At 50.0% G+C, this 25,498-nt stretch overlaps 1 protein-coding gene across 1 annotated transcript in view; it reads left to right on the top strand.

The window, feature by feature from the left end:
* COL5A1 (collagen type V alpha 1 chain) overlaps positions 1–19,064 on the top strand; it is a 195,452-nt gene extending 176,388 nt beyond the window's left edge. Inside the window, exons 60-66 of the mRNA XM_007954294.1 lie at positions 668–703; positions 1,067–1,120; positions 1,849–2,104; positions 3,857–3,969; positions 8,596–8,664; positions 11,798–12,031; positions 18,918–19,064. Coding sequence (XP_007952485.1) covers positions 668–703; positions 1,067–1,120; positions 1,849–2,104; positions 3,857–3,969; positions 8,596–8,664; positions 11,798–12,031; positions 18,918–19,064 — 909 coding nt within the window. The remainder of the gene's footprint in view (positions 1–667; positions 704–1,066; positions 1,121–1,848; positions 2,105–3,856; positions 3,970–8,595; positions 8,665–11,797; positions 12,032–18,917) is intronic.
* Positions 19,065–25,498: the final 6,434 nt, after the last annotated feature.

Below are 25,498 nucleotides of genomic sequence, written 5' to 3'. Positions count from 1 at the left end.
GATATGAAGAAGGGAGCCTCTGTCTCTGGGCTATCTAGGAAAAACATAAACTTTAATCATCCTTAAGGATTTTGAGAAGGCCAGGGAGAGTGGGAATGCTCCAGTCAACAGGGAGGTGGCACCTTCTGTACTGGGTAGCCTGCCCCAGGCAGGAGAAGCAGGGAGACCCAGTGTCTAGGTACCCTAACCTGGGCCCCTTAACATTACTGTGAAACCCAGGGCTTCCCATATACATGCTGCAAAACCCAGGACTCAAAACTCCTATAGCATTTATCCTCCACTTGCCCAGCCCAGCTAGCCTCTGTGTCTTTCCAGGGGCTGGGCCTTGAGTCACTGCCCAAGTGCCCCCCAGGCATCTCCCTGCTCTGTCCTCCCTCAGAGAGGGTGTGTCTGTCTGGGCCCTGAGGCCAGGATGCCACCTTTCCCCACTCACTCAGTTCTGCCAGCTGGGGACTGGGGTGGTTGGCCTGGGCCAGTGGTCCCTGCCTGTAGGGTGAGCCCCAGCATGTCTGGCCATCCCTGCCTCCCAGTCCAGCACGTGTGTGGAGTTCTGCAGGGAGAGGCTGGCATATGGAGGTTGGAGAGGCCTGGGTAGGACCGTGGTTGGGCACATGCCCCGGATGAGGGCACTGTCAGCTACTAATTTCTCTGCCTTCCACCCTTGCAGGGTCCTCCTGGTCCAAAAGGCGCCAAGGGCTCCTCGGTAAGTGGCTGTGTCTTGGACCCCATGCTGCCTGAGGGGTTGTGGAGGGGAGGGTGTGTTCTGTGGGTAGAGACCATCTGTGTACCCTATGGTCCATCCCTCAGGCTCTGTCCTTTTCTAGACTTTCCGAGCACAGGTCCACACAGCCAGCTCACATGCCCAGGAGTATGGGCTGTCCACCCCACCTTAGGAAAACAGACTGTCCCCAAAGTACCATCCCAGGGGCCTTCATGAAGGCCCACAGGGTCCCCCTGCACTCAGACCTATTGTTCTGCCCTCCCTCATGCTGTGTCACCTCTCCACAAAGGTTCCCAAGGCCATTCTAGAGCTCAAGGGGAATTTGTTCTTTCTTCTTTCCTCCAGGGTCCCACTGGCCCAAAGGGTGAGGCAGGCCAGCCAGGGCCTCCTGGCTTGCCGGTAAGTGGCCACTGAGCCCTGGGGAGGGATTGGGGGTTCGTGGGAGTTCTATGGCAGCTTCTGCTCATGCAGTGTCTATTAGAGGCTTGTATGGGGTGGTCCTGCCTGAGACAGCACAGCAGAAGTCACACAAGACCCTGCCACAGAGCCTAAGGAGAGAGAGTGTGAGTGTGAGTGTGTGAGTGTGTGTGTGAGAGTGTCAGTTCATCTGAGGTATAGGACGAGGCTCAGTTGTACACCAGGATGTAGCAATCATGATACAGGAACAGTCCTACCAGCCACCTTTGGCTGTGACTCTCTCCACCCCCATCTTCATTCTTGGGGGGGGTCCTCCTGCACAGCCTGAATGGCTTGTGCACCAATAGGCATTAACAAGTCTCCACTGTGTGTTCAGGGCACAGCTTTCAGTCCCACTGGGGATGGGACAGGAAACACTGTGTAGGGCTGTGAGTGGGCTGTGGTGGCTCCGGAGGGTCAGTCATCGCAGAGGGGCAGGGCAGGCCTGTGAAGCTGGAGTTACTGGCCCCAAAGGTCACAGGGAGCTGGTGGTGGGGCTGGACAGGTGCATATGAAGACAAAAAGAGGGAAAAAAAGGTGCTGGGAGGGACAGGTGCCATGTAGGTGGGACATGATATGGAAGGCCCCTGTGGGAACCCTGCTGCCTTGGCTCTGCACCTTCCCTAGGACCATCCAGTCCTCTTCACCTACCAAATCTTCTCCTACCCCAGGGCCCCCCAGGCGAAGTCATCCAGCCCCTGCCGATCCAGGCATCCAGGACTCGGCGGAACATTGATGCCAGCCAGCTGATGGATGAGGGGAATGGTGAGAACTACATGGATTATGCCGATGGCATGGAGGAAATCTTCGGCTCACTCAACTCCCTGAAGCTAGAGATCGAGCAGATGAAGCGGCCACTGGGCACTCAGCAGAACCCCGCCCGCACCTGCAAGGACCTGCAGCTCTGCCACCCTGACTTCCCCGACGGTAGGGGTGGAGTCTGGTAGGGGTGGGGCCTGGTGGAGACAGGGCCTGAGTATGTAGAGTGGGGACTGGTAGGGGTGGGGCATGGGTACATGGATCAGGACCTGGGTGCATGGAGCAGAACCTGGTAGGAGAGGGACCTAGGTGTGTGGTGTGTGGCCTGGGTGTGTAGGGTGAGACTTGGTAGAGACACGACCTGGGTGTTTGAGGTAGGGTCTGGTGGAGGAGGGGCCTGAATGCATGGTGTGGAGCCTGTGTACATAGTACTTAGGGCAATGCTTGGGTGCATGGGCTGTGCCTGGATAGTAGGTGCAGGATCAGGATGGTAGGGGTGGGGCCTAGGTATATGGGGCAAGGCCTGCATGGGAGCCAGGGCCTTGCAGGTTAGGAAAGGGCCTGAGTGCATGGGCAGAACCTGACAGGTGGGGACAAGGCCTGGATGTGGGGCAGCTCTGGTGGATGTAGTGAGGGTTTACCAGGCCCACAGGACAAGTGGAGTGTGGCATGGACAGTACAGCTGAGTCGGAGTGGGAGAACACAGAACTTGGAGTTGAATAGATCTCGGCAGTCTCTTGGCCTCTCTCGGCCTCAGCTTCCCCATCTGTGGAGTGGGGATGGAGAAGGGCCTCACCCTTCTTCACCTTATGGGGTCATCACACAGTGAGATGACATGGTCCTTAGGAGTCAGGCATTAGGAGGAGATCGAGGCTTGCAGCTGGACAGACCTGGGTTCTTGTCCTATCAGAGCCATTTTCAGTAGGGTGACCTGCTTCACCCTGAGCCCCTTGATCCTGACCTATAAATTGGGAATAAAATATCCATCTATTAGAGGACACTGTCTAATGAGATGTGCAACAAATGCTTTGAGCAGTCATAGCCAGCCCTGATGTGAGTGCTACTGTTATAATCAGCATTAGTATGATGGTTGCTATTTGTGTCACCACTAGTATAACTAGGGGTCCCTGGGTGGCACAGTTCAATGCTTGCCTACTAGCCAAAAGGCTGGTGGTTTGAGCCCACCCAGAGGCACCTTGGAAGACAGGCCTAATGATCTGCTTCCAAAAGGCCAGAGCCTTAAAAACACAGTTCTACTCTGCACATGAGTCAAAATCCAATTGATGGCGACTAACAACAATAAATCTGTATTATTTTACTATCAAGATCAATATTAATATCAGTATAGTATTAGACTTAGTATTGCCGTTAGGATCAGGATCAGTATGGTATTAGATGCTGTACTTGGGAAAACAAACATTGGGGTATCATGGGATGTAAATCATCCTCATTCTTACCATCTTTAAATCAAGACTGCCCACCTGTTGAAATATAAAATTATACTCGTTTCCCTTTTCTCCCATGGGAAGCAGGAAAGTTTCTTCATTTTCCTGCAAGATTTGTAGGGCTCTCTATGCTTGCAGGAGACTTTGCTTCAAGGGCATGAGTTTTCAAAGTTCCCTCCAGAACGTTTTCTGAATTTCTATCCACCCATCAAGTGGGCAGTGCCCCGCCTAGCCCTGCTTACCAGAACATGTGTTGATGTACTTCTTGGCCAGCTGTTCTTGGGGAATGGGTCTATCCAAAATTCTTTGTGGACCCAGCAGGAAATGAGAAACAGTCAGCAAGCCCCAGGAAGGCTGTGGTGGCAGCACTTCAGCTCAGCCTCATTTTCTGACTGCTGGCTGACACCTGGCAATGCTCTGGCTTCATCCGGCAAACAGCTCTCACATGCTTCCTGCCTCTGTATCTCTCTACCAGGTGAATACTGGGTGGACCCCAACCAAGGGTGCTCCAGGGACTCATTCAAAGTCTACTGTAACTTCACAGCTGGCGGGGCTACATGTGTCTTCCCAGACAAGAAGTCCGAAGGGGTAAGTGCCTGGTCTCAGCCCCTCCACAATGAGGGTTTCACGGGTGTTGCACATATGCAGCTTTAGAATGAAAGTCAGTGGCTGGTCTGTTTCTGGAGGAAACAGACTCCTAAAAGCAGACTGTTGTAAGAAGATATTTTAACAACAGCAGGGTGTCATGGACCTGGGGTTCTGGGAAACTGGACAGGTTGGCGCTCTCACTGCGGGGCTATCTGCTGGCTGCCCCCTGCTCCTGCCCTGTGCTCCAAGTGGAACTGGCAGTCCATAAAGTCCTCTAAGAGCCTCTGGGGTTGTTCTGGCCGGAGGCCAGTCTAGCACCCTCTGCAGGATTATGGCGAAGTGTAAGTCCATCAGAAGACAACTTCTACAGACTACAACTTTGCCTGCTTTTGAGTGAGCTTGTTTCTGTGACATTTGCTTCTATCTCCTCCAAGCACAATGTGTTGTCATGAAGCATATTTAGGAGCCCTGGTGGCACAACTGTTAAGCACTCAGCTGCTAAACTAGTGGTTGGCAGTTCAAACCCACCAGCAGCTCTGCAGGAGAAAGACCTGGCAATCCGCTCCCATAAAGATTCAGCCCAGGACACACTGTGGGGCTGTTCTACTCTGTCACATGGGTCACTGTGAGTCAGAATTGATTCAACAGCACCCAACAAGTCTATAGTAACAACTGTGCTTAGCGAGACCTGACTCACTGAAACTCTGCAGTATCACTTCAACAGTCACCTCCGTGGCCTTTTGAGGGGATCACCTGTGGTGCAAGAGCGCGTATGCAAACAGGTGTGTCACAGGGGGTATGGCACAAATACATGTGTGTGCATAAAGTTGTGTGCATAGGTGTATGTAAATGGTTGTGTGGTGTGCATGTGTGTGGACAGGTGTGTGCATGGGTGCATGTGAGCAGTGGTGTGCTGTGGGGGAAGATGTGTGCATGGGTGTGTGTAAGTGGTTGTGTGGTATGCATGTATGGGCAGGTGCATGGATATATAATGAGTGGTTGTGGTATATGTACATATGGACAAGTGTGTGCATTAGTGTATGTGAGCAGTAGTGTGGTGGGTATGTGTGAGTGGTGTGTGGTAAGAGTGAGGGGAGGTGTGTGCATGGGTATGTGTGGTATATGGGGGTAGATGTGTGCATGGGGGTGTGTGAGCATTTGTGTGGTATGTGTGGGTATAGGCATGTGCATGGGGGGGAGTGGTTGTGTGTGGATGTGTGTGAGAGGGTGTGTGTCTGCTTACATGAACACCTAGCCCAAAAGCTCCTGCATGGCCTGATGCCAGCCTCATCTGGCTGGCCCTCCAATGCAGAGCAGAGACACCGTCCAGGGCATGTGCAAGGCTCATCTCTCTCCACACTGGAGACAGCACCATGGAGAGGGCAGCTGAGCCTCTAGCCACAAGACCCCATCTCTCACAGAATTACATTTCTCAGGCTGAGAGGGTCTAAAAACCAGGGACATTGCAGGACATGGAGGGCTTCCTTAGGACCATGAGGGCAGTGTGGCATGTATGGTGATGAGAACCGTTTCTCTGAGTGTAGGGGTCAGGAACCAGGGCCTGGCGAGTGCTGCTCATCTCCTACAGTTGTAAGGCAGATCTGGTGACAGAACTTGCCTCAAAGGAAAACTTAGCCTGGTATCTGGCATGCTTTATTCATTCTAGAATTTGGAATATTGACACAACTCTGAGTTGGATAGCTAAGGGACAGATGTTGCTGGATGGGTCTCCCAGCTGTCCTTCCTCACATCTCTCAAGCACATGGCTGAGGCTGGAGCCCCCTTGGCCCAGACAGGCGAGAAGGGTGGGTCTTGTCCTGTTGGTCAAGATCCTGTCACTGACTGGGAAGATGACGCAGACATCAGCTGTGGGACTGGCCGTGTCCAGCCTCAATAGACACTCCTGGGAACATCCCTCAAAGATGGCCAGTCATCACATAACCTGAGACAAAGTGTCCACCTTCTGGAGGCTGCAGTCAGAATGGGCAAATGTCCATTCCCTCCTAAACAGCTGACAGATGCTGCTTCATGAGAGAGAGCAGCTAAGTTCTCCTCAGGGGCCTCTTCCCACCACTCCCTAAATCATGCCATAGGTGCAGCATGCTCCAGCACTCGGGGTCTGGAGGCCTTTGCAGAATCTGACTGGGAATATGTGTGGGCCAACATCATACCCTCCACAATTCAAGATTTCAGGTCCCCAAGGACCTTGTTCCTAAACAGAGTTGCTGTGGCTGGAAGAGGCCAATGAAAGCCTAGAGACCCTCCATCTTGGTTCCTGTTTTTTTGGCCCAAGAGCCAAAATGGAGTTCACATAGAAAAGATGGCTTTTGTCACTAGCCTTATGGCTGGAGAAGGAGTACTTTGGGCCCCACAGCATGGAGGCCTCCCAGGTGCCAGGACAGCTGCATGGCTTGATCTCCTCTTCACGCATGCCAACCAGCCAGTACCTCCAGGGTCATGCTGGGTGCAGTGTTCCTCAGATGGCTGCCTCATTTCAGGGCAGCAGAAGTGGTCAAGCACTTGCTTAAAGCTTGCCAGCATCACTGAGCCCCTCCATGGTCCTCTTCCCAGAAGACTTGCCTCTATGGGACCCAAGCTTGGCTCCGACAGTGGGCAGGTTTGGAGACAAAGTGAAAGGGATTGAAAATTTCTGGATGGACTGGAGGCAAACTTGCCACCCCTTGTTCTCCAGTGCATCCTCTTTGATGGCTTAAGGTCAGCTTGAAGGAGGAGGCTTGGGGGCATGGGGACAAGGATTCAGACTCTGCACCCATTGAGAATGACTCAGGTTGGGATCTGGCGGAGATCCCAAGGGACCAGCGTTAGTGAAGATGGGGTCAGTGGCCCTATGGTCCCTTTCAGTCCTCTCCAGGGTCTCTGCCCCTGCCCAGATGCATCCACGAGCAGCCAGCAATGGAGACTTCTTCCTAGAGGAAGGAGCCACCCATCTGCCCTTTCACTCACTCACCTACCCAGCCACCCAGTCACCTACCCACTCACTCACGCACCCATCCACCCACTCACTCACCTGCTCACCTACCCACTCACTTACCCTCCCACCCACCCATTCACTCTCCCACTCACCCACCCACTCACTCATTTGTCCATTCATCCATTCCACAGCATTTCTGTGCTGGGCTGTCCAGAATCCTGTGGGCTTGGCCACTGCAGAAGCCAGACCCCACACAAGAAGAGGTCCTCCGAGGGTCAGAGCCAGTGTTCCTGCTGAAGTGGTGTCTGCCTCGTGTGAATGCTTTTCAGTGACTTGTTGTCACCGTCAACATAGACCATTTGTGACTTGCCCACCAGTCCCTGGTTCTCAGTCCCAAAGAGAACAACCCACCACCACACATACTCTCTCATACTTACACATGCTTTCGCTCACACACAATTATTGTCACTCTCACACACACACATAATCACATATGCGTATACTCACACACACATTCACTCTCACACACTCACACACATATATACACTCATTCAACACTCATACACTCACACACACACTCATACACACTCAACACTCATACACAATCATAACATGTTCATACACTCACACTCTATCATTCACACACACTCACTCTCACATTCTCTCATGCACTCATACACTCAACACTCATACACTGTCACACTAATACACACTCACTCATTTCCACACACACTTATATACATATATATATATACACTCATCCAACACAGTGTACTAACACTCACTCTCACTCTTTTACACATACTCATACACCCATATACACTCATGTATATATACTCACTCTCACACTCACATACACTCGTGTGTACACTCAACACAATGCACTAACATACATCATTTACTCACATGTACACTGTCACACATCACACACTCATATACTCATACTTACATCACACAGCCTCACTCTCACTCATACACATTCTCACATACACCCACTCATGCATTCAGAGAGTTAGTCTGCCATATCTGTAGCAGCCCAGGAGGCCCTGGCAGCATCCCTGCCCACTGCAGTCCCTGATGGAGGTCATGGAGAGGAGCCACACCCCACAGGTCATTAGGATCCAACAGAATGCTGGCACATCCCCTCGCCTAGCCATCACTGTTGGCTCTTGCTATCGTTATCATCTTTATTGTGGTTTCTGAGAGTCCATTCATTCATGTTTTCATTAACTGATCCACTCCACAGTGTTTCTGAATATTTATTCAGTGGCAAGCACTGTTGCAGACACTAGATTTGCACAAGTCAATAGGATAGGGGTAAGCTATGGAAACTGATAGGATACAGAAAGCCTGGCTCCTCCAACTCACTGCAGTCTTGGTCCTGGAGGCCCTGGCCTTCACAGGTAGAGATGCTGCATCTAAGCCCATCTGTCAGCATCCTCTCCCAATGGGGGAGGCAGACAGGACCTAGGAGAACCGTGTGTGCAGAAGACAGGAGGATTAACCCTTTTGTTTTCTGTTTCTCTCTCTCTCTCTCTCTCTGCCTACTCTCTTGATATTTAGGCCAGAATCACTTCTTGGCCCAAAGAAAACCCGGGTTCCTGGTTCAGTGAATTCAAGCGTGGTAAACTGGTAAGACACCTCACCCTTCTTGGCGGTTGTCGCTTTAAACCCGCCCATCTCCTATCTTGCAGAGTAAAATGGCCCGCTGGCCCAAAGAGCGGCCCTCCACCTGGTATAGTCAGTACAAGCGCGGGTCCCTGGTAAGTGGCCACCGGGCACTGCCTGCTTGCAGCTCAGCCTGGCTCAGCTCTGCATGGCACTCATCGCCATGTGCCGCACCCACTCTTGCCCTTCCTTCACGCCAGCCTGATGACAGCAGGACTTGGACAGTCCTTTCCTCTCACCCATCCCTATGGCCCCCATGAGAGTTATTTTCACCCAAGAGTAGGTCGACAGTTTTCTGTGTAGATGTAGGATGTAGGGCTGGCATCTTGGGAGTCCAGAGCCCTAGCTGGGGGTAGAAACCACACCACAGTATGTTGGCCACCCAGGAACGAAGATCAGAAGCCAGGAGTGGGAGGGCCTTGTTGTGCCAAGCCCCAGTGGGTGGTGGGCCAGCTGGGTCTTTAGGATCCTTTCTGGCCATTGCTCCTGGCCTACATCTGGCCACACTCCTGCATGTAAACTCCAGGTCCAATGTTCATGGAGCCAGTCCTATCCTAATCCATCTCAAAATGAAGAGACACTGGCATCCCTTGGAAGACCCACGTAGGATGCAAATGGCCTATGTTTGGCCAGCATCAGGATCCAGGGCACTAAAGCTTATTTGGGGCTATATATAGGAAGCCAGTGGCTACTTCTGCACCATTGAGCATTCTTCCCCGACACCTCCAGAGTTTGATCTAGTTCCTTCCTTGATTGAGCATGAAGTTCCATGCTCCCCTTCCAGCCATGTCAGGGCAGAGCTTCAGGAATACAGACGGGCTTCATGTGCCCCTGAGATGCCCTACTTTCTGCCTTATATTTACTTTCCCTTCTAGTCTACCTGCCACTAAGGGCCCTAGAAGGTGGCTCTTTCTCACTCAGAAGTTGGTGCCTGGCACTGTGACCCCTGAACCCACACAGTCCTTGATCTAGTGCTCACCTGGCCCAGCTCCAGCCTCCCTGCATGTGCAGAGCCATGTCTCCAACATGACTCAGGCACTGTGCTTCACCCCAGAACTCCAAGTAGCCCCTAGCCAGCCTATGTCTTTGTATAGCTCTGACACCCCTGTCCCCTAACCCGAGGCACCTTGTGGCTGACAAGAATGTCCTTTGTCCTCGGCACAGACTGCTGGTCACAGCAGCTCCATCCCAGTCCTGTGAGGGCTGTGCTCACCTGGCCACGTCTCGGATGCTTCTTTATTATTTTCCACTGTGGACTTCAGACTCCCTATTCTTTTCCTCCTGCTGGCTTCCCCTTCTCCACCTTATTGTGCTGTCTTCAGAAAAGAGCCCCTGGACACAGAAGGACCTGAAGTGGACCCTCAGGAAAGAGAGCCCGAGTATGATGGTTAGGTGGGGGAAGGAACCACAGAGAAGAGGAGAGCTTCCTATTGCAGGCAGGTGGCAGGCTCCTCTCTGCCGTCCTTGTGGCTACTGCCGCAAGGAGTCCCTGAGTGGTGTAAACAGTTAACATGCTCAGCTGCTAACTGAAAGGTTGGTGGTTCAAATCCACCCACAGGAAGCTTGGAAGAAAGGCCTAGTGGCCAACTTCTGAAAAATTAACCATTGGGAACATCAGGAAGCACAGTTTTACTCTGTCACCACAAGTTAGGGTTGACTCGATAGCAACTGTTTTTGTGTGTGTTTGTGGTTACCGCTGGCACTTGGCCCTGCCTTCTCCCCTGTGGAGAGAGCAAACTTACACCTTAAACCCACTTTTACTCATCTGGGAAGATGGTTATGGAACTCTTTTCTACCAGCAGCCCCCAAGGTCTGCCTCTTGCTTTGGGCCTGTTGTATATAGCAGTTGGCAGAGGAGGGAGGTGAAGGGATGGTTCAGGGACATGTCAACTTATCTGTGGCCTTGTCTACTCACTCATGGCCCTGGTTCTCCATGATATTCATGAAGGGGGGAGGAGGTGGAGGAAGGTTCCAGCTATGGCCCAGACATGACCCATCGGGACGACACTGCAGAGCCCCCTTCAGGTCCCACGGGGCCTAGATGCTTTGCCAGCCTTCAACTCCAGGTCCTTCTGTGTCCTGCACCCACTGGCCTTTCTGTGCATGTCCCCCTGAGTCAGTCACTTCCCCTCCGGAGGAGCGCCTAGCAGGACCTGGATTCCGGTTGGTACTCAATTTTTCTTCTCCAGGTCTGACATAAGTGGAGTCTGCAGGTAGCTTTGGGAAGGGCTGTATCCTCACTGCCCTGTGGGAAGGGGCATGGCCCCAGGCTTGGCTCTGTGACCCTTAGCACTCTCTGATTATATGGAAAATGGGGTGTCAGATGTATCCATCCCCTTCCTGCTCCCCACTATACCCCAGTGCTGCCCATGGATGGGGCATGAGGCCTCCTTCTCTTCCTTGACCCCTGGAACCAATCCCCACTTGATGGATTCCACACCCCTATCTGTCCATCCATTCATCCATCCCCTGGAGGAAAGTCAAGCCCACTTCCTGCTCTGGCATCCTGACCCAGTGGTCCATGGGGTGAGGAGACCCTGTTTCAAGGGTGGCAGGCCAGTCTTAAGTCAGTGGATGGTTCTCTGCTCATTCAACAAACGCAGACTGGGGCCCCTGCCCTCCAGGAACCCTGGCTCAGCGGGGGTGTGCCCACCACTTAGCAGTGGGCAAAAGGTTAATGGGACACTAGAGACTGACAGTACATTCTGGGGGCAGAGGGAGGAGGTCTGTAGTATCTGTGAAGGAAGGGTGACCATATGGATGCCCAGAGATGGGCACTGGAGAAAGAGCTTCTGAACCTCTGCCTGGGAGGAAGCAATTCATCCATACAGCCAGTCTTCATCAGCTCCTGCTGAGGCTGCCCCAGTGTTGGGCACTATGGTCCAGTGGTGGGCAGAGTAAGAAGACAGTACTTTGATGAGCCCAGGTGGTGCAGGTGGACACTGTGGGCCAAAGGTCAGCTGTAAGAGCACCTGACCCAGGTGGAGTGGGATCAGAGTAGGCTTCTTTGAGGAGGTGGCACATCTGCTGAGACCTAGAGAATGAACTAGCCAGGCAAAGGAGTGGGTGGATTTAAATTTCTGAAAGAACTGGGCTACGGTTCACTTAGTTTCTAAGAGCTGCAGACTAGGGCGGCAGCAATGCTGTGTTGCCAGGCCATTGTGTATGTGGGTTTTGTTGCCAAGTGGGTACATCCTTCTCTGCTGAGCCCCACCCATCCCCTTGCAGCTCTCCTATGTGGATGCCGAAGGCAACCCTGTGGGTGTGGTGCAGATGACCTTCCTGCGGCTGCTCAGTGCCTCCGCCCACCAAAATGTCACCTACAACTGCTACCAGTCAGTCGCCTGGCAGGATGCCACCACGGGAAGCTACGACAAAGCCATCCGTTTCCTGGGCTCCAATGATGAGGAGATGTCTTATGACAACAGCCCCTACATCCGTGCCCTGGTAGATGGCTGTGCGGTGAGTGTGCATGGGACAAGTCTGCCACTAGGGACCCTGGGAGGACTCCATCTGTGTGTGCTCCTTGTCAGTCATGCATCCACTCAACATTTATTGACTGAGCACCTAGTGTGTGCTGGGCTCTGAGCTCCACCCTGGGGGTACAGTGAGGGCCCTCAAGGAGGCTTCTGCCCCAGAGTATGGTCAGAGTGTAGCTGACTCTGGCAGCCTGGTGAGAGCAGAGACATGAGATCCGTGCACTCAGCCAGAGTTCAGGAACCTTTCCTAGTGTCAGGGTCAGGAAAGGAAATGGGAGCCAGTAGAGGCCTGGTGACCTGGGTCCCTACCCTGTGCCTGCGTGGGGCATGAAATTAAAGACACATTGGTCCATTTCAGAATGTGTGGGTTCCCTGTCCTGTGGGTTGATATGGGAATGACCAGAGCTAAGGTTGGAGATGTTTCTGGGAACGTGGTGTCACTGTTAGTTGCCATTGGCTCCAACTCATGGTGACCTCACATGTAACAGAGCAAAACACTGCCCAGTCCTCCTCCTTTTTGATCATTGTTATTCCATCTTAAAGAAGAAAAATCATCTCACTCTTTTGCCTGAATCCCTATAGCAATTATTTCTAGCTGCACGGTTATCCTTTGAGCATCTCTTGTCATAGTAGCAAGATAAGGGGTCCCTGGAATACCCAGTTAGACTTAAGGTCAAGAGAAGGACTGGTAGCCCTCGCTTCATGACATTTTTATTCCAGAAGGAAAAGATGCCAACCTTGAAGAGGTGGGAGGACGACCACTGAGGGAAGGAACAGACTCTGCCAGCAGCCAGGCAGGGGGGCCAGAAAAGGCTGAGTGTGGGTACCACATGGAGGCTAGGAGATGGGGTGTTATGGGGAGTGGCTGGCAGTAAGTCAGCCAGGTGTGGGGCAGCTCCACTTACCCTAAACCCTGGCAAGTCCAGCCACCAATTTTGAAAAGCCACTGTCCTCCCATTTAATGGTGGAGGCCAGTGCCTGGGGCATACTGGAGGGGGCTGGTTGGCTGTGACTCAGAGGCCAACTTGATTCATGTTGAAATAATAGCCAAAAAACGTGGGACGTGTGGGCATAGCACCCCTGGCTGATGGACGGTGCAGAGCAGGGCCTGGCCCATAGAGAGGCACAAATCTCTAGGCAAGAAGGCCTGAAACCCATGCCCCATAAATCCTGGTGTTTGTGCAGCTTTATGAGCCCCTGGGGGCGGTTGCGCCCCATAATGGTTATTTATGCCTCTGGAATAGTGGCAGGGGCACTGCCTGTATGTGCTGCCTGGCTTTAGATACGTTGTTCGGAATGCTCTGATATTCAGAGCAGCGGACCCAATGAATCTAGGAGCCACCCTGCAGCCCAGCAAATGTCACTGTCCCGGGGTGGGGAAGGGAGATGAGGGCTGTACACTAAGCCGTTTACCCATCTCCCTCTGGGCAAAGAGGGTATCTTAGTTATGTGGTAACAGAAATACCACAAGTGGATGGCTTTAATAAACAGAGATTCATTTTCTCACAGTTTAGGAAGGTAGAAGTTCAAGTTAGGGTGCCAGTTAGGGGAAGGCTTTCTTTCTCTGTCAGCTCTGGGGAAGGTCCTTGTCTTCTTTCACCATCTGTGGGCCTAGTATTCCTTGGAGATCTACATGAATCTTGGCATCAGTCTTCCCCTAGGTCTAGGAGGTTCTCAGCACAGGGATCACTGGTCCAAAGGATGCACTTCACTCCTGGGTCTTCTATCTCAATGGTAGGAGGTCCCTTTGATCTCTGCTTGCTTGTTTAATCTATTTTATTTCTCAAAAGAGATTGACTCTTGATAAAAACCAATCCTATAGATTATGTCTTGCTTCATTAACATAACTGCCTCCAATCTTGCCTCATTAGTCCTTAATATCATACACAAGTGAAATTTTGCTGAAAATAATTTAAAAATGGTTGCAGCAGTATATAGTCAGGAAGTACCAGAAATCCAAGCCAGATTCAGAAGAGGGTGTGGTATGAGGGACGTAATTGCTGATATCTATCTGATGGATTTGGCTGAAAGCAGAGAATACCAGAAAGATGTTTACCTATGGTTATTGATTATAAAATGGCAGTTGACTGTGTGGATCATAACCAATTATGGGTAACATTGGGAAGAATGTAATTATAGAACACTTACTTGTGCTCGTGAAGAACCTACCTGTACATAGACTAAGAGACAGTCATTTGAACAGAACAAGGGGGTACTGCATGGTTTACTATCAAGAAAGGTATGCATCAGTGTTGAATTCTTTCACCATATTTGTTCCATCTGTATGCTAAGCAAATAATCAGAGAACCTGGACTATATGAAGAAGAGTGCAGCATCAGGATTGGAGGAAGACTCATTAACAAGCTGCAATATGCAGATGACACAATCTTGTTTGCTGAAAGTGAAGATGCCTGGAAGCACTTACTGATGAAGATCAAAGATTATAGCCTTTAATATGAATTACACCTCAACATAACAACAAAAAAGTCCTCACAACTGAACCAATAAGTAACATCATGATGAATGGAGAAAAGATTGAAATTGTTGGGGATTTCATTTTACTTGGATCCGTAATCAATGCCCATAGCAGCAGCAGATAAGAAATCAAATAGTGTATGGCACTGGGCAAATCTACTGCAAAAGACATCTTTAAAGTGTTAAAGAGCAAAAAGTTCTTTTTGAAGACTAAGTTGCGCCTGCCCTAAGCCATGGTGTTTTCAGTAGCCTCATTTACACGTGAAAGCTAGACAATGAATAAGGAAGGTCACAGAAGAATTGATGCATTTGATTGTGTGGCTTTGGCAAAGAATACTAAAAATACCTGGACCACCAGAAGAACAAATCTTTCTGTGAAGATGAACAGTCAGAATGCTCCTTAGAAGCAAGAATGGTCGGACTTCATCTCTTAGAGTTTACTTATGTTATCAGGAGGAACCAATCACTGAACAAGGACATCATGCTTGGTAAAATAGAGGATCAGTGAAAAAGAGGAAGACCTTCAATGAGATGAATTGGTATAATGGCTGCAACAGTGGGCTCAGGCATAGCAAGTATTGTGAGGATGACACAGGAGTGGACATTGTTTCATTCTGTTGTACACGGGGTCCCTGTGAGTAGGAACCAACTCTATGGCACCTGTCTTAGTTCTCTAGTGCTGCTATAACAGAAATATCACAAGTGGGTGGCTATAACAAATTTATTCTCTTACAGTTTAGGTGGATAGAAGTGTGAATTCAAGACTGGGACCTCTGGTAGTGTAGTGCCTAAGGCACCTGACTGCTATCCAGAAGGCCGGCGGTTCAAACCCACCAGCCACTCCTCGGAAGGAAGATGGGGCAATCTACTTCCATAGTGATACTGCCTTGGAAACCCAAGGAGGGGTCGCTATGAGTCAGGTCCGACTCCATGGCACATAACAACAACAACAACAACAAAAGACTAGGCTAGAAGTCCGAGTTCAGAGCGCAGGCTTTAAGGGAAAATTTTCTCTCTCTGGATTCTGGGTGGAGGCCCCTTGACCTTGGGCTTCAGCTCTGCCTTCCAGGCACAGCAAAGTGGAGGCTTCTCCTGACTCAAGCAGCTGGTGACTGCTGAGGCTGAGGAATCCAAGATTGGCAAGCAAAATGTCAGATTGTTGGCTCACAGACTGCAAAGGCAACAATCCCATGATTGGCAGGTGACGCATCAGGTCACTGGTTCAACTCCAGGAACTGGAGATTATGATGGGCCAAATGCAGGATCCCAAAATAAGCAAAAAGGTAGAGACCTTTTCTGAAGCTTCTCCTACATACACCAATGCAGGCCATACCCTGAAGCAGGCCACACTCTGAAGGCAACTCCCCTTCACCTGATTAGCTGCTCATAGCAGATTCTACCATAGAGGTGATTACAACACATCCAATCTCATTATGGGGAATGACTACACCCAGATGCCAAGCAACTCAAAAGTGCAACCTAGCCAAGTAGACAACCTTAACTACTATAGCATTTAACAACAACAACAAATAATCCTACTTCATTAACATCATGGAAGTGAGGATTTACAACACATAGATAACTACATCAGGTCACAAAATGGAGAATAATTGCATAATACTGAGAATCATATCCTAGCCAAGTTGACATATATCTTGGGGGGGCACAATGCATAGCAGAGGGGTTGGTACTGCCCTGCCCAAGGGCCCCTGGCTTGGGGAGGCTTAGGCTGCTTGGCTCCCATGACAGCACTGCCCTTCCATTCACTGCCCTTCCAATGGAGGCCAGGACAGCAGCCTCACATCGTCCTCTGCACTGTGATGGGCTGCACCAAGGGAAGCAGGGGGTACCCAGAGGGATGGTGCTTCAGTGGACTGAGGTGGCCACTGGCTCCTCCTCGCTGGTTTGGTCAAGGAACGCTTGAGGAGGTAGCTGCCCCCCTGCCCACCTGTGCTTTCCCAACTGTACTCCATCCTTACCCCACAGCCGCCTGGAAGTAGAGACTTACGGCCTTCCTTTGCTGTCCTATGGGTTGGCTTAATGTCTCCAGGCCGCCTTAAGCAGGTCCTTCAAGGCTGTTTCTCAAAGGGTAGCCCACGAGCCCTGCATATCAGAGTCATCTGAGTTTCCAACCATCAGTGAGCAGATTCTGGCTCACTGATGGTATAGAAACTAGTAGAACCCCTGAGACTATGGCCCTTGGTCACCCTTCAGACCTGGAACTGAACTCACTCTGTTAGCTGAATTTTCAGTTAAGCAGTAAGCAGGTCTACAAGGTGGACAATAACTCTAGAAAGGCAGATGCTCCTTAGAACAGTCAACCATAGGAGATCCAAAGGGCAGAATTTGCCCAAGAACAAAGTTCAGAAGGCAGGAGGGAATAGGAGAGAAGGAATGGAAATGAGAAACAGGGAGGATGTGGGAGGAGTGATGTTACATTGAGGGGATTGCAGTCAATGACATGAAACAAAATGTGTGTGAATTGTTGAATGGAAAACTGATTTGCTCTGTAAACTTTCACCCAAGTCACAATAATAATAATAATAATAAAGGCAGATCCTGAATACCACCCTCAACTTGTTCAAGAAAAACCTCAGGGGTGAACTCTGCACTGTTTCCCTAGAGAATTCCTATTTGCCCTGAAGGAGATGAAGTTGAGGAGCCAGCAGTCATACAGGTGGCTCCTCAATGCTCTTACCTACAGGCTTTCCTCTGGTCAGAGAAGGTTTCACTTCATTCACACACCCACCTCTAGGAAGTCAGTATACCCATTTTACACTTGAGAAAACACTTTTACACTTTTACACTTGAGAAAACCATTTTACACTTGAGTCAAAGAGAAAGTGTTGTTGGGTGCCATTGAGTTGATTCCAAATCATAGTGACCCCACATGACAGTGTAGAACTGCCCCATAGGGTTTCCTTGGCTGTAATCTTTATGGGAGCAGATTGCCAGGCCTTTCTCCTATGGAACAGCTGCGTGAGTTCAAAGCACCAACCCTTTGGTTAGCAGCCACACACTTAATGATTTTGTCACCAGGACTCCTTTGAAAGGAATGTATTGGTTATCTATTGCTGTATAACAAAGCCAGTAAACCAGTTGCTGTCAAATTGACTCCAACTCATGATGACACCATATGTGTCAGATTAGAACCACTCTATAAGTAGATCACCAGGCCTTTCTTCTGAAGCACCTTTGGGTAGACTTGAACCACCAACCTTTCAGTTAGAGCCAAGTGTGTTAGCATTTTCACCACCCACCAAGTACCTGAGCATTTAGCAGCTCAAAATAACAAATACTATCTCAATGGATTTCTGTGGGTCAGGAGTCTGGGAGGTTGGCTGAAGGTTCTGGCCTAGAGCCTTAGGAGGTCACTAGTCCTGTCATCATCTGACTGGGATGAGAGTCTGTTTAAGATGGAGCCCTCACGTAGCATCTTCAGTTTCTCCCTATGTACTCCTCTCCATAGGTCTGCTCATGATGTTGCCTCTCCCAGGTCAAGTGATCTGAGAGTGAGGCGGGCACTCAAGGCAAATGCCACAGGTCTTTTATAACCTGATCTTGACAATGGCACTTCCCACCTTCCCAACAGCCCATACTGGGACAGTGTGGGCACCACAGCAAGGCATGGGTACCCTGGAGGCTGCCTAACCCAGAGCAGGAGTGACATTACAATGCTCACCTATATACTAGGTGCTTCTCATGACCATGCATGGTTCCAGGCCTTTACGAGGTCCTCTGCAGCAACCTGCACAGCCCCTAGGAGGGCAACTCTGCATCGATCCCACTCTACAAATGGAGATGGGCCGGAGAGGTTCAGCATCTGTACCGCAGCCATGTGGCTGGTCAGTTGCAAAGTCAGGACTGCATTGGGGTCTGTGGCCTCAGAGGCTGGGTGGCCTCCCTCCTTCTACTGGTCTTTCCTATGATGTGTTCAAAGTAAGCAAGCTGAAGTCCTTCCACCCTCACTTCTAAGGTGCATTCTGCTTGCATTTGTTCATTCTTCTGGCAATCCACAGTATATTCAAGTAGGAGATGTCCACACTGGCCTGGGGGTAGGCAGGATGGAGTGGGATTAGCTGCTCCTCTTAGCATAGGAGGCCTGGGAGAATGCTGTGGTAGCTCTTAGGCTCACCCCTACATCCTTCATTCCTGGGCCACGTAGAAGAGTTACAAAGTGTCCTTGGGATCATGTGTGGGAATTTGCCTCCTGCTTTCCCAAGGGGCTGGGGGGTAATGCATGTGTTCTGCAGCTCAGGTCACACCAGGGGCAGGAGTCAAGTGCACTGAGGTGGGAGGCTACCCTTATTTGGAGACACATGTGGTGCATTTGGTGACGGGTTAACCCAGCCTTCTGCTGCCCCTAACCAGTGTCTGTCTCTTCCTATCCCTAGACAAGGAAAGGCTATCAAAAGACTGTGCTGGAGCTCGACACCCCCAAAGTGGAGCAAGTACCCATCGTGGATATCATGTTCAATGACTTCGGTGAAGCGTCACAGAAATTTGGGTTTGAAGTAGGGCCAGCATGCTTCATGGGCTAGGAGCTGCCAAGTGCCCCAAATGAGCAACCTCATGACCTCAGTACGCTGCTTGTGAGCGTCCTGTGCGCAGTCCCATCCCGGACTGTGAAGGTTTCTCGTCCCCGCCCTGACTTCAGCCATGTCTCGGCACCTCAGTGCTGGACCCCAAACCAAGAGAGAACCAAGGCAAAGAGAAGAGTCGTGCCCCAAGGAGCCGGATCACATGACCTAGATGTGCCACAGCCTCGGGCCACGCTCGGCCCCCCCAAGTGCCTCCTTCTCCAGGCCCCCTTCTGCGTACACCCCACCCCACAGGGACAGAACACAGGCCATGCTTTCTGCCACCAAGCTCGACCGCTCATTTGCAGCAGATAGCTTGCGTAGGGTGGGGATGGGCCATAGTATTTGGATATTATTTTTTAAATTCAACTTGAAGAGGTTTATTTCCCTTGACCTTCAAAAAGTGTTCTGAGGAAAGCCTTGTAAAGGTCACCCCGCCGTGGCCAGAGCCTCCTATGGTCCATGTCATTCCACATGTGCCTTTCTGGTGGATTAAAGGTGCTTATGTTGTTGTGAGTTTTAAGTAAATATTTGTATTGTATTGTTATAAATGTGCCGTGTCCCTTACTTTCAGTCATGCATGTCAACCCAGCCACCATACCCCATCTCCCAGGAATATCGGGGACTGGGGTCAGGTCGTGGATTCTAATGAGCAGTGGGAAGTTCCCACCCCTACCCTGGCCAAGAACTTACAGTCAGTGGGAACTGGACCTAAGGCAGCAAGGATTCGGGCTGTCATTTACAGAGCAGGTGCCTACGCCCTTCTTACGCAGTGTTTGATTAGCTCTGGATTTTTTTTTTTTTTTTCAATGGAAAGGGGCTAAAAAGAACAACGTGTTTTATCCTCTGCCTTTCCTGTGTGCACTTCAATGAAAGCACAGGCTTGAGTTCATTTCGATTGCCTCCTGTCTCTACTTGTCTTCCTGCAGAGCCTGATAGGAGACTGTCCAGGGCAGGGAAACCACATTTCCTACAGATAATTATTAAGGGAAAATTGGTGCTGACTTTTACACTTCTCTTTGTGGTGCTATCTGTTTTAAGATCTCCTTGAAGGCAACACGGGGGGCACCTGGCCACCCCTCATTTCTCCCAGCTTTCTTTATCTCATTTCTTGCCTCCCCAGTCTGAGTTTTTGCCAAGGACTTTAAGGTACCTGCACATCACCGCCCACCCCTTAGGCACAGGGAGCCACACACTGAAGGCTGGTTACAATACTGGGCTATGCTGACTTGATTTAAATACACACACACACACATACACACATGAAACACAAAGACTTCCTGTGTTGTGTACAGTGCAATGAGAGCAGATTGTATTCAGTTGCCGAATGTTTGTGGTGCTAATTTCTGTGTTTGCTCCAAGAACTGAAATGAAACTGTCCGGTTGTCATGTGCTGTCTCAGATGCAGCCCCAGTGGACAGCAGAAGATGCAGTGAACTCTGAGGTGCTCTGAGGGGCTGCTGGTCACACCGTGTTCCCATGTGAGTGAGCAGCTTGGATTTCACCTGCAAAGGCTGTGGGCTCAGGTGCTGGCAGCTTCCAGCTTGGTGCTGGGAGACGCCCTCTGGACGCCATCCTGCTCCTTGGCATCAAGGAGAGGGGTGCCTGCTGTGGGCAGGAGGACCCCAGGGGCCAGCAAGGAAAGGCTACCCTTACTGTGAAAAGTCACCCTGGTGCAATACCCTTTCCTGCCAAGGTGGGGAGAGCAAGTCAGTCCTGACAAGCCCACACAGCCCCCAGGATTGAGCCGTGAGATAGGCCTGTATCAGGTGCTCTCTCCACCCACCGACATGGTACTGCTTAGGAACCCCAGCCAAGTAACCCAGAAGTAGCAAAATAACCTGAACACGAGTCCCCGAATTTCCCTAGGACACAAGTCTTGCTCTTGCCAAAGAAAAGCCTGGCTTGGAGGTCCTCAGATCCTGGGACCCCCTGCACCAGTGGTCTCACAGCCATCTCTTCAAAGGAAAAGCCATATGAGAAGGAGGCCTGTGCTGTCACGGTGCCCTGTGGAGCCCGTCTAGGTCATGTGATTCTGTTGTGATTTCTCATCCCGCCTGATTTGTCCTTTTATCCTGTCATCATCTTCCTCTGTCAGTCCCTCCAAAGTTGTTGTGATTTGTATTGAAGTTCAAATTGTGTCCCGTTCTCCCCAAACCCCTTTAGCTACGGTATATTGCAATAAAATTACTTCTTATATTTGCAGAAATTCTTTTGGTGTAATTTTATTTTTTTTCTCCTAATATATATAATTGGATGAATGTTGAAGAGACAAAGAAAACAAACAGAAAACCTATAGTGAAAACTCTAGGATATCAGCCCTTTCAAATAGAATGTCAAGTGCCACATTGTACATTCCCTAAAAACCCAATAGACATGTCATTGATTTTAACTGTAATGCCCAGGGCAAGGGTATTTTAAACTATTTTAAGCCTGTGTACCAAAGGAACAATTGTACTAGTGTTTTCAATAAATCAAGTTACTGTTTCCACCTTAAACAGATGTGATTGCGATGTCTTTACATGGATAATCTCTTCTAGAGGATCAGCACATGACTGGTCCCTATGAGGCAAAGGTTAAAAATGTCCCAAATGTCCAGTTTCTCCCAACAGCTGTAGCACTCCATCCTCCCTAACATCAACTCCTCCCCTCTTCAGTACTCTCCCTTCTGTCTTTGTGTTCCATAATGCAGAGAACCCACAGACCATCAAGGAAATGGCTCATGTGGTTTTGAAGGCTGGCTAGTTCCAAATTTGTGGGTCAGGTGTCAGTCTGGAGGCCTCTCAATTCAGGTGGTTGCAAGGGCTGACAGCCCAAATTGTCAGGTCAGATAGATGATAGGCTGCTGGCTCACAAGGCTGCAGAAGCTGGTGAATCTGGTTAGACAATGGGTAGCTCAAGTCCCAAGAGCCAGAGGTCAGATGATGACAAGACAGATGCAGGATCCAAAGCAAGAGAGAGAACTTTGCCAGAGCATTCATATGTATTGGATGCAGACCAGACTCTCAAGAAAACTCTCCTTACCTGAGCAAAACAGTACAAAGATAAAAAGGGTGGTGACTGAGGTAAGGGTAGTGACTTGAGTCACATCCTCTAGTAAGATGGTGACTCAAGATACATCCCATCCTTATCCTATCTCATTAACATGATGGATAACTCACTCCCAAATGGGAAAATGGAGGATAATTGCATCAGATCACAAAATGGGGACAATTACATCAGACCACAAAATACAGGATGAATAATACATCATTAAAAAAACTGCCAAACCATGTTTCTTTGCTATTCATAAGGTTTTCCCTGGCCAATTCTTTGAGAAGTGCCAATTACGTAATTACATTAACTGTTAAACCACTGAAACTCATGGGCAAGCCAAGTTGAGACATAATCTTAACCATCATAGATTCCATACACCTTCTTTGCATTAGCAGCAGCTATCTAATCCCCTTGGTGAGCCACAATACCTTATTTGCATAGTCCCACTCAACCATTATGTGGGAGTCACAAAGACTATGGCTAGAAAGACCATATTAACTAATTTACTGCACTGCAGTCTTCTTAAGTGTAACCAGGTGTGATACAGTTTCTAGAAATTAAAACCCCAACCCATTGCTGTCAAGTTAATTCCAACACTTTAGTAGGACAGAGGATAACTGCCCTATAGGATTTCCAAGGCTGTAATCTTTACAGAAGCAAAATGCCACATCTTTCTCCCCCAGAGCAGCTGTTGGGTTCAAACTGTGACCTTTCAGTTAGCAGCTGAACACTTTAACCACTGTATCACAAAGGCTCCTTTGTTGTTGTTATGTGCTGTGGAGTTGGACCCAACTCATAGCGACCCCTCTTTGAGTTTCCAAGGTGGTATCACTATGAAAGTGGATTGTTCAACCTTTCTTCCGAGGAGTGGCTGGTGGGTTTGAACGACCAGCCTTCTGGTTAGCAGTCGATGCCTTAGGCACTACACTACCAGAGCTCCCAAGCTCCTTTAAAAACTCTAAATAATGGCAATGGTCACAGAGAAGAGGGAAAGGGGGTGGTAGGTCATTGTCAGATGGCGCTCTCTCCTCAGAAGGAAAAAAGGAAAGAGGGCTCAGCTGAAGACACAGAGCTATTCCCTGTGGAAGGTGCTAGAATGGGGCCAGGCACTAACCCATAAGCCTTCCTGGGTGAGTTTCAACAAGTCTCAAGTGTCAAACCTTTTTGTCCTGGGCACTCAGCACTCTGGGGCAAGTGTCCCCCAAAGCTTTCTAGTGCTAGGTTCTGGGTGTGAAGCAGATTGGCCTTCCTGGGCCCTCATGCCTGAGTGGGTTGGGTTGGGTGGCTCCGTGGGGCTCATCCTGGCCGGTGACTATTGAGCAGACGTGTGGTCAGGTGTGGCTTCTCCAGACTTCTCCAGTGTCCACTGGCCCCATCCCACAGGTGCTGGCACCCTCAATGGCCCCTGAGCAAATCCCCAGCTAACCTTCGATAAACTCATTGCAGGAGAGAAACAAATTGTCTCCTGTATCTGGGGGTTGTTTATTCCTACAGCACAAGCTAGACTAGTAGTTCTCAAAGTATAGTCACTGGGCCTGCAGCAACAGCTTCACCTTGTTAGGGAAGCAAAGTCCTGGCCTTATCTTAGTCCTCCTGAATCAGACACTTTATGGGAGTGGTCCAGAAATCTGGGTTTTACCAAGGCCTTTAACAAGGCCTCATCCAAGGGATTCAGATGCTCATTCAAGTTTGAAAATCACTGATCTAGATGATCCAGGATTATATAGACATGGGTGCCTGAAGGTGGGGGCTACTTTCACAACCACCTCAAAATGAAGACAGGAAGCACTTCCCAGTACAGTGTCACCATGACCTGCCCACATGCAGTGCAGTATCCCCATGCTTTGAGCAGAGGAGCTGGAATCAGCATCTTTGACTGAGAGTGTTCTCTGCTATCATCCCATCTGTGCACCACCTGCAAGAGCTCACTGCACACATGAGGGGGACACACCTGGCTGGGCCTTCTGAAGAGTGAGTTGCAATGTGACACCAGCCTTGCTCACAGTCCTTGAAGACTAGACACCCATGAAAACAAGGATGAACTGGGCATCCGCAGCTGATAGCATCCTGAACCCTAGTGAAAAGACGAGTGGACTGCTCACCCTCACAGGGATAATTACTGTCCCTTTGTTTCCAATATCCTTGCTGGTCCTTGTTGTAAGAGAAAAATGTCTGTGCCCACAACAAAGAAAGCAGATCACTGTTCACCACCTGGAGCTGGAAGAATTCAGCTTGCCATCCTAGAAACAGTATCACTTGAGTCCCCTTTGACATTCTCTTTGTCAGATGACTCCTACTTAGCACTAGAGTTAGAGTCCTGGGGACAGGACAGAGTCAGGGAGACCAGAATTATGCACTTCAGTACACACACATGAACATGCATACACAGATGCTCCTGCACACACACCCTCATGCACACACACACCTGCACAGACATATGCATGTGCACACACATGCCCATGCACACATGCATGCATATACATGTGCAGGTATATACATACATGCACGTGCATATACACATATATACACACAGTTGTGCACAGATACACATACATGCATGCACTCATGTTCAAGAAGAGGCACCACTGAAAGGTACTGGAAAGAAAAGAGGACAACCAGGCTCAGATCTCACTGATGGCAAAGAATGCCCTGGGGCACTGGCCCCTGTGAGCTCCATCTGCTCATCTGTAAAGTGGGGATATGCAGCACATGAGGGGACATTCCTGTATTGTGATGGCCATGCTGACCACAGCTATCTTGATGGGGTGGAAAAGCCTGAACCCCTTGTTTTGGGACCTCTGGATCTGGACTAAGCCAGGCTCAATATGCCTTCCACCAGTTAACTTGATATGTTCTAGGAAAGAGGTCCTGTCACTGTGGCTGCCTCACGAAGGTAAGATCTAGTCTGCTGGGGGTGAGGGTGGGGCCCTGGGGTGGGGAGATAAGGCCAGCCTCTAAAGCAATGGAGACCTTATAGGTGGAACAATTGCTGACACCTGGAGCTCCCTGGGCTGGTGCCCCACATGCCCATCTGTCTGTGGTCTGAGTCCCAGGCAGGAACAACCCCAGAGCTTCTATCTGCTCAAGGAGCCCTCCTAGAAGAGCCCCTTTTGGGAAATCCTACAGGCGATTCCCATCACTCACTTCAACCCCAAGAAGCCAGGAGGAGCTGTGAGAGGGAGCAGGGCCTTGCTCAATTCCAGCTGGGCTTGTTTTTATCTCACCGTCAGGAACATATCACTCTCTAGTACTCTCCCAGGAGCAAACACATCTACCAGAGTCACGTGCACAAAACATCCTCAAATCAACACATGGGATCATGTAGGTTTGGGAGAAGTCCAATTCCCGAGCATGTGCTG

Source organism: Orycteropus afer, unplaced genomic scaffold, assembly GCF_000298275.1.
Source record: "Orycteropus afer afer isolate SDZICR_OR568_19922 unplaced genomic scaffold, OryAfe1.0 scaffold00456, whole genome shotgun sequence".
Classification (NCBI taxonomy): domain Eukaryota; kingdom Metazoa; phylum Chordata; class Mammalia; order Tubulidentata; family Orycteropodidae; genus Orycteropus; species Orycteropus afer.
The sequence above is the reverse complement of the archived record's forward strand: the minus strand, read 5'-3'. Positions and strand labels throughout refer to the sequence as shown.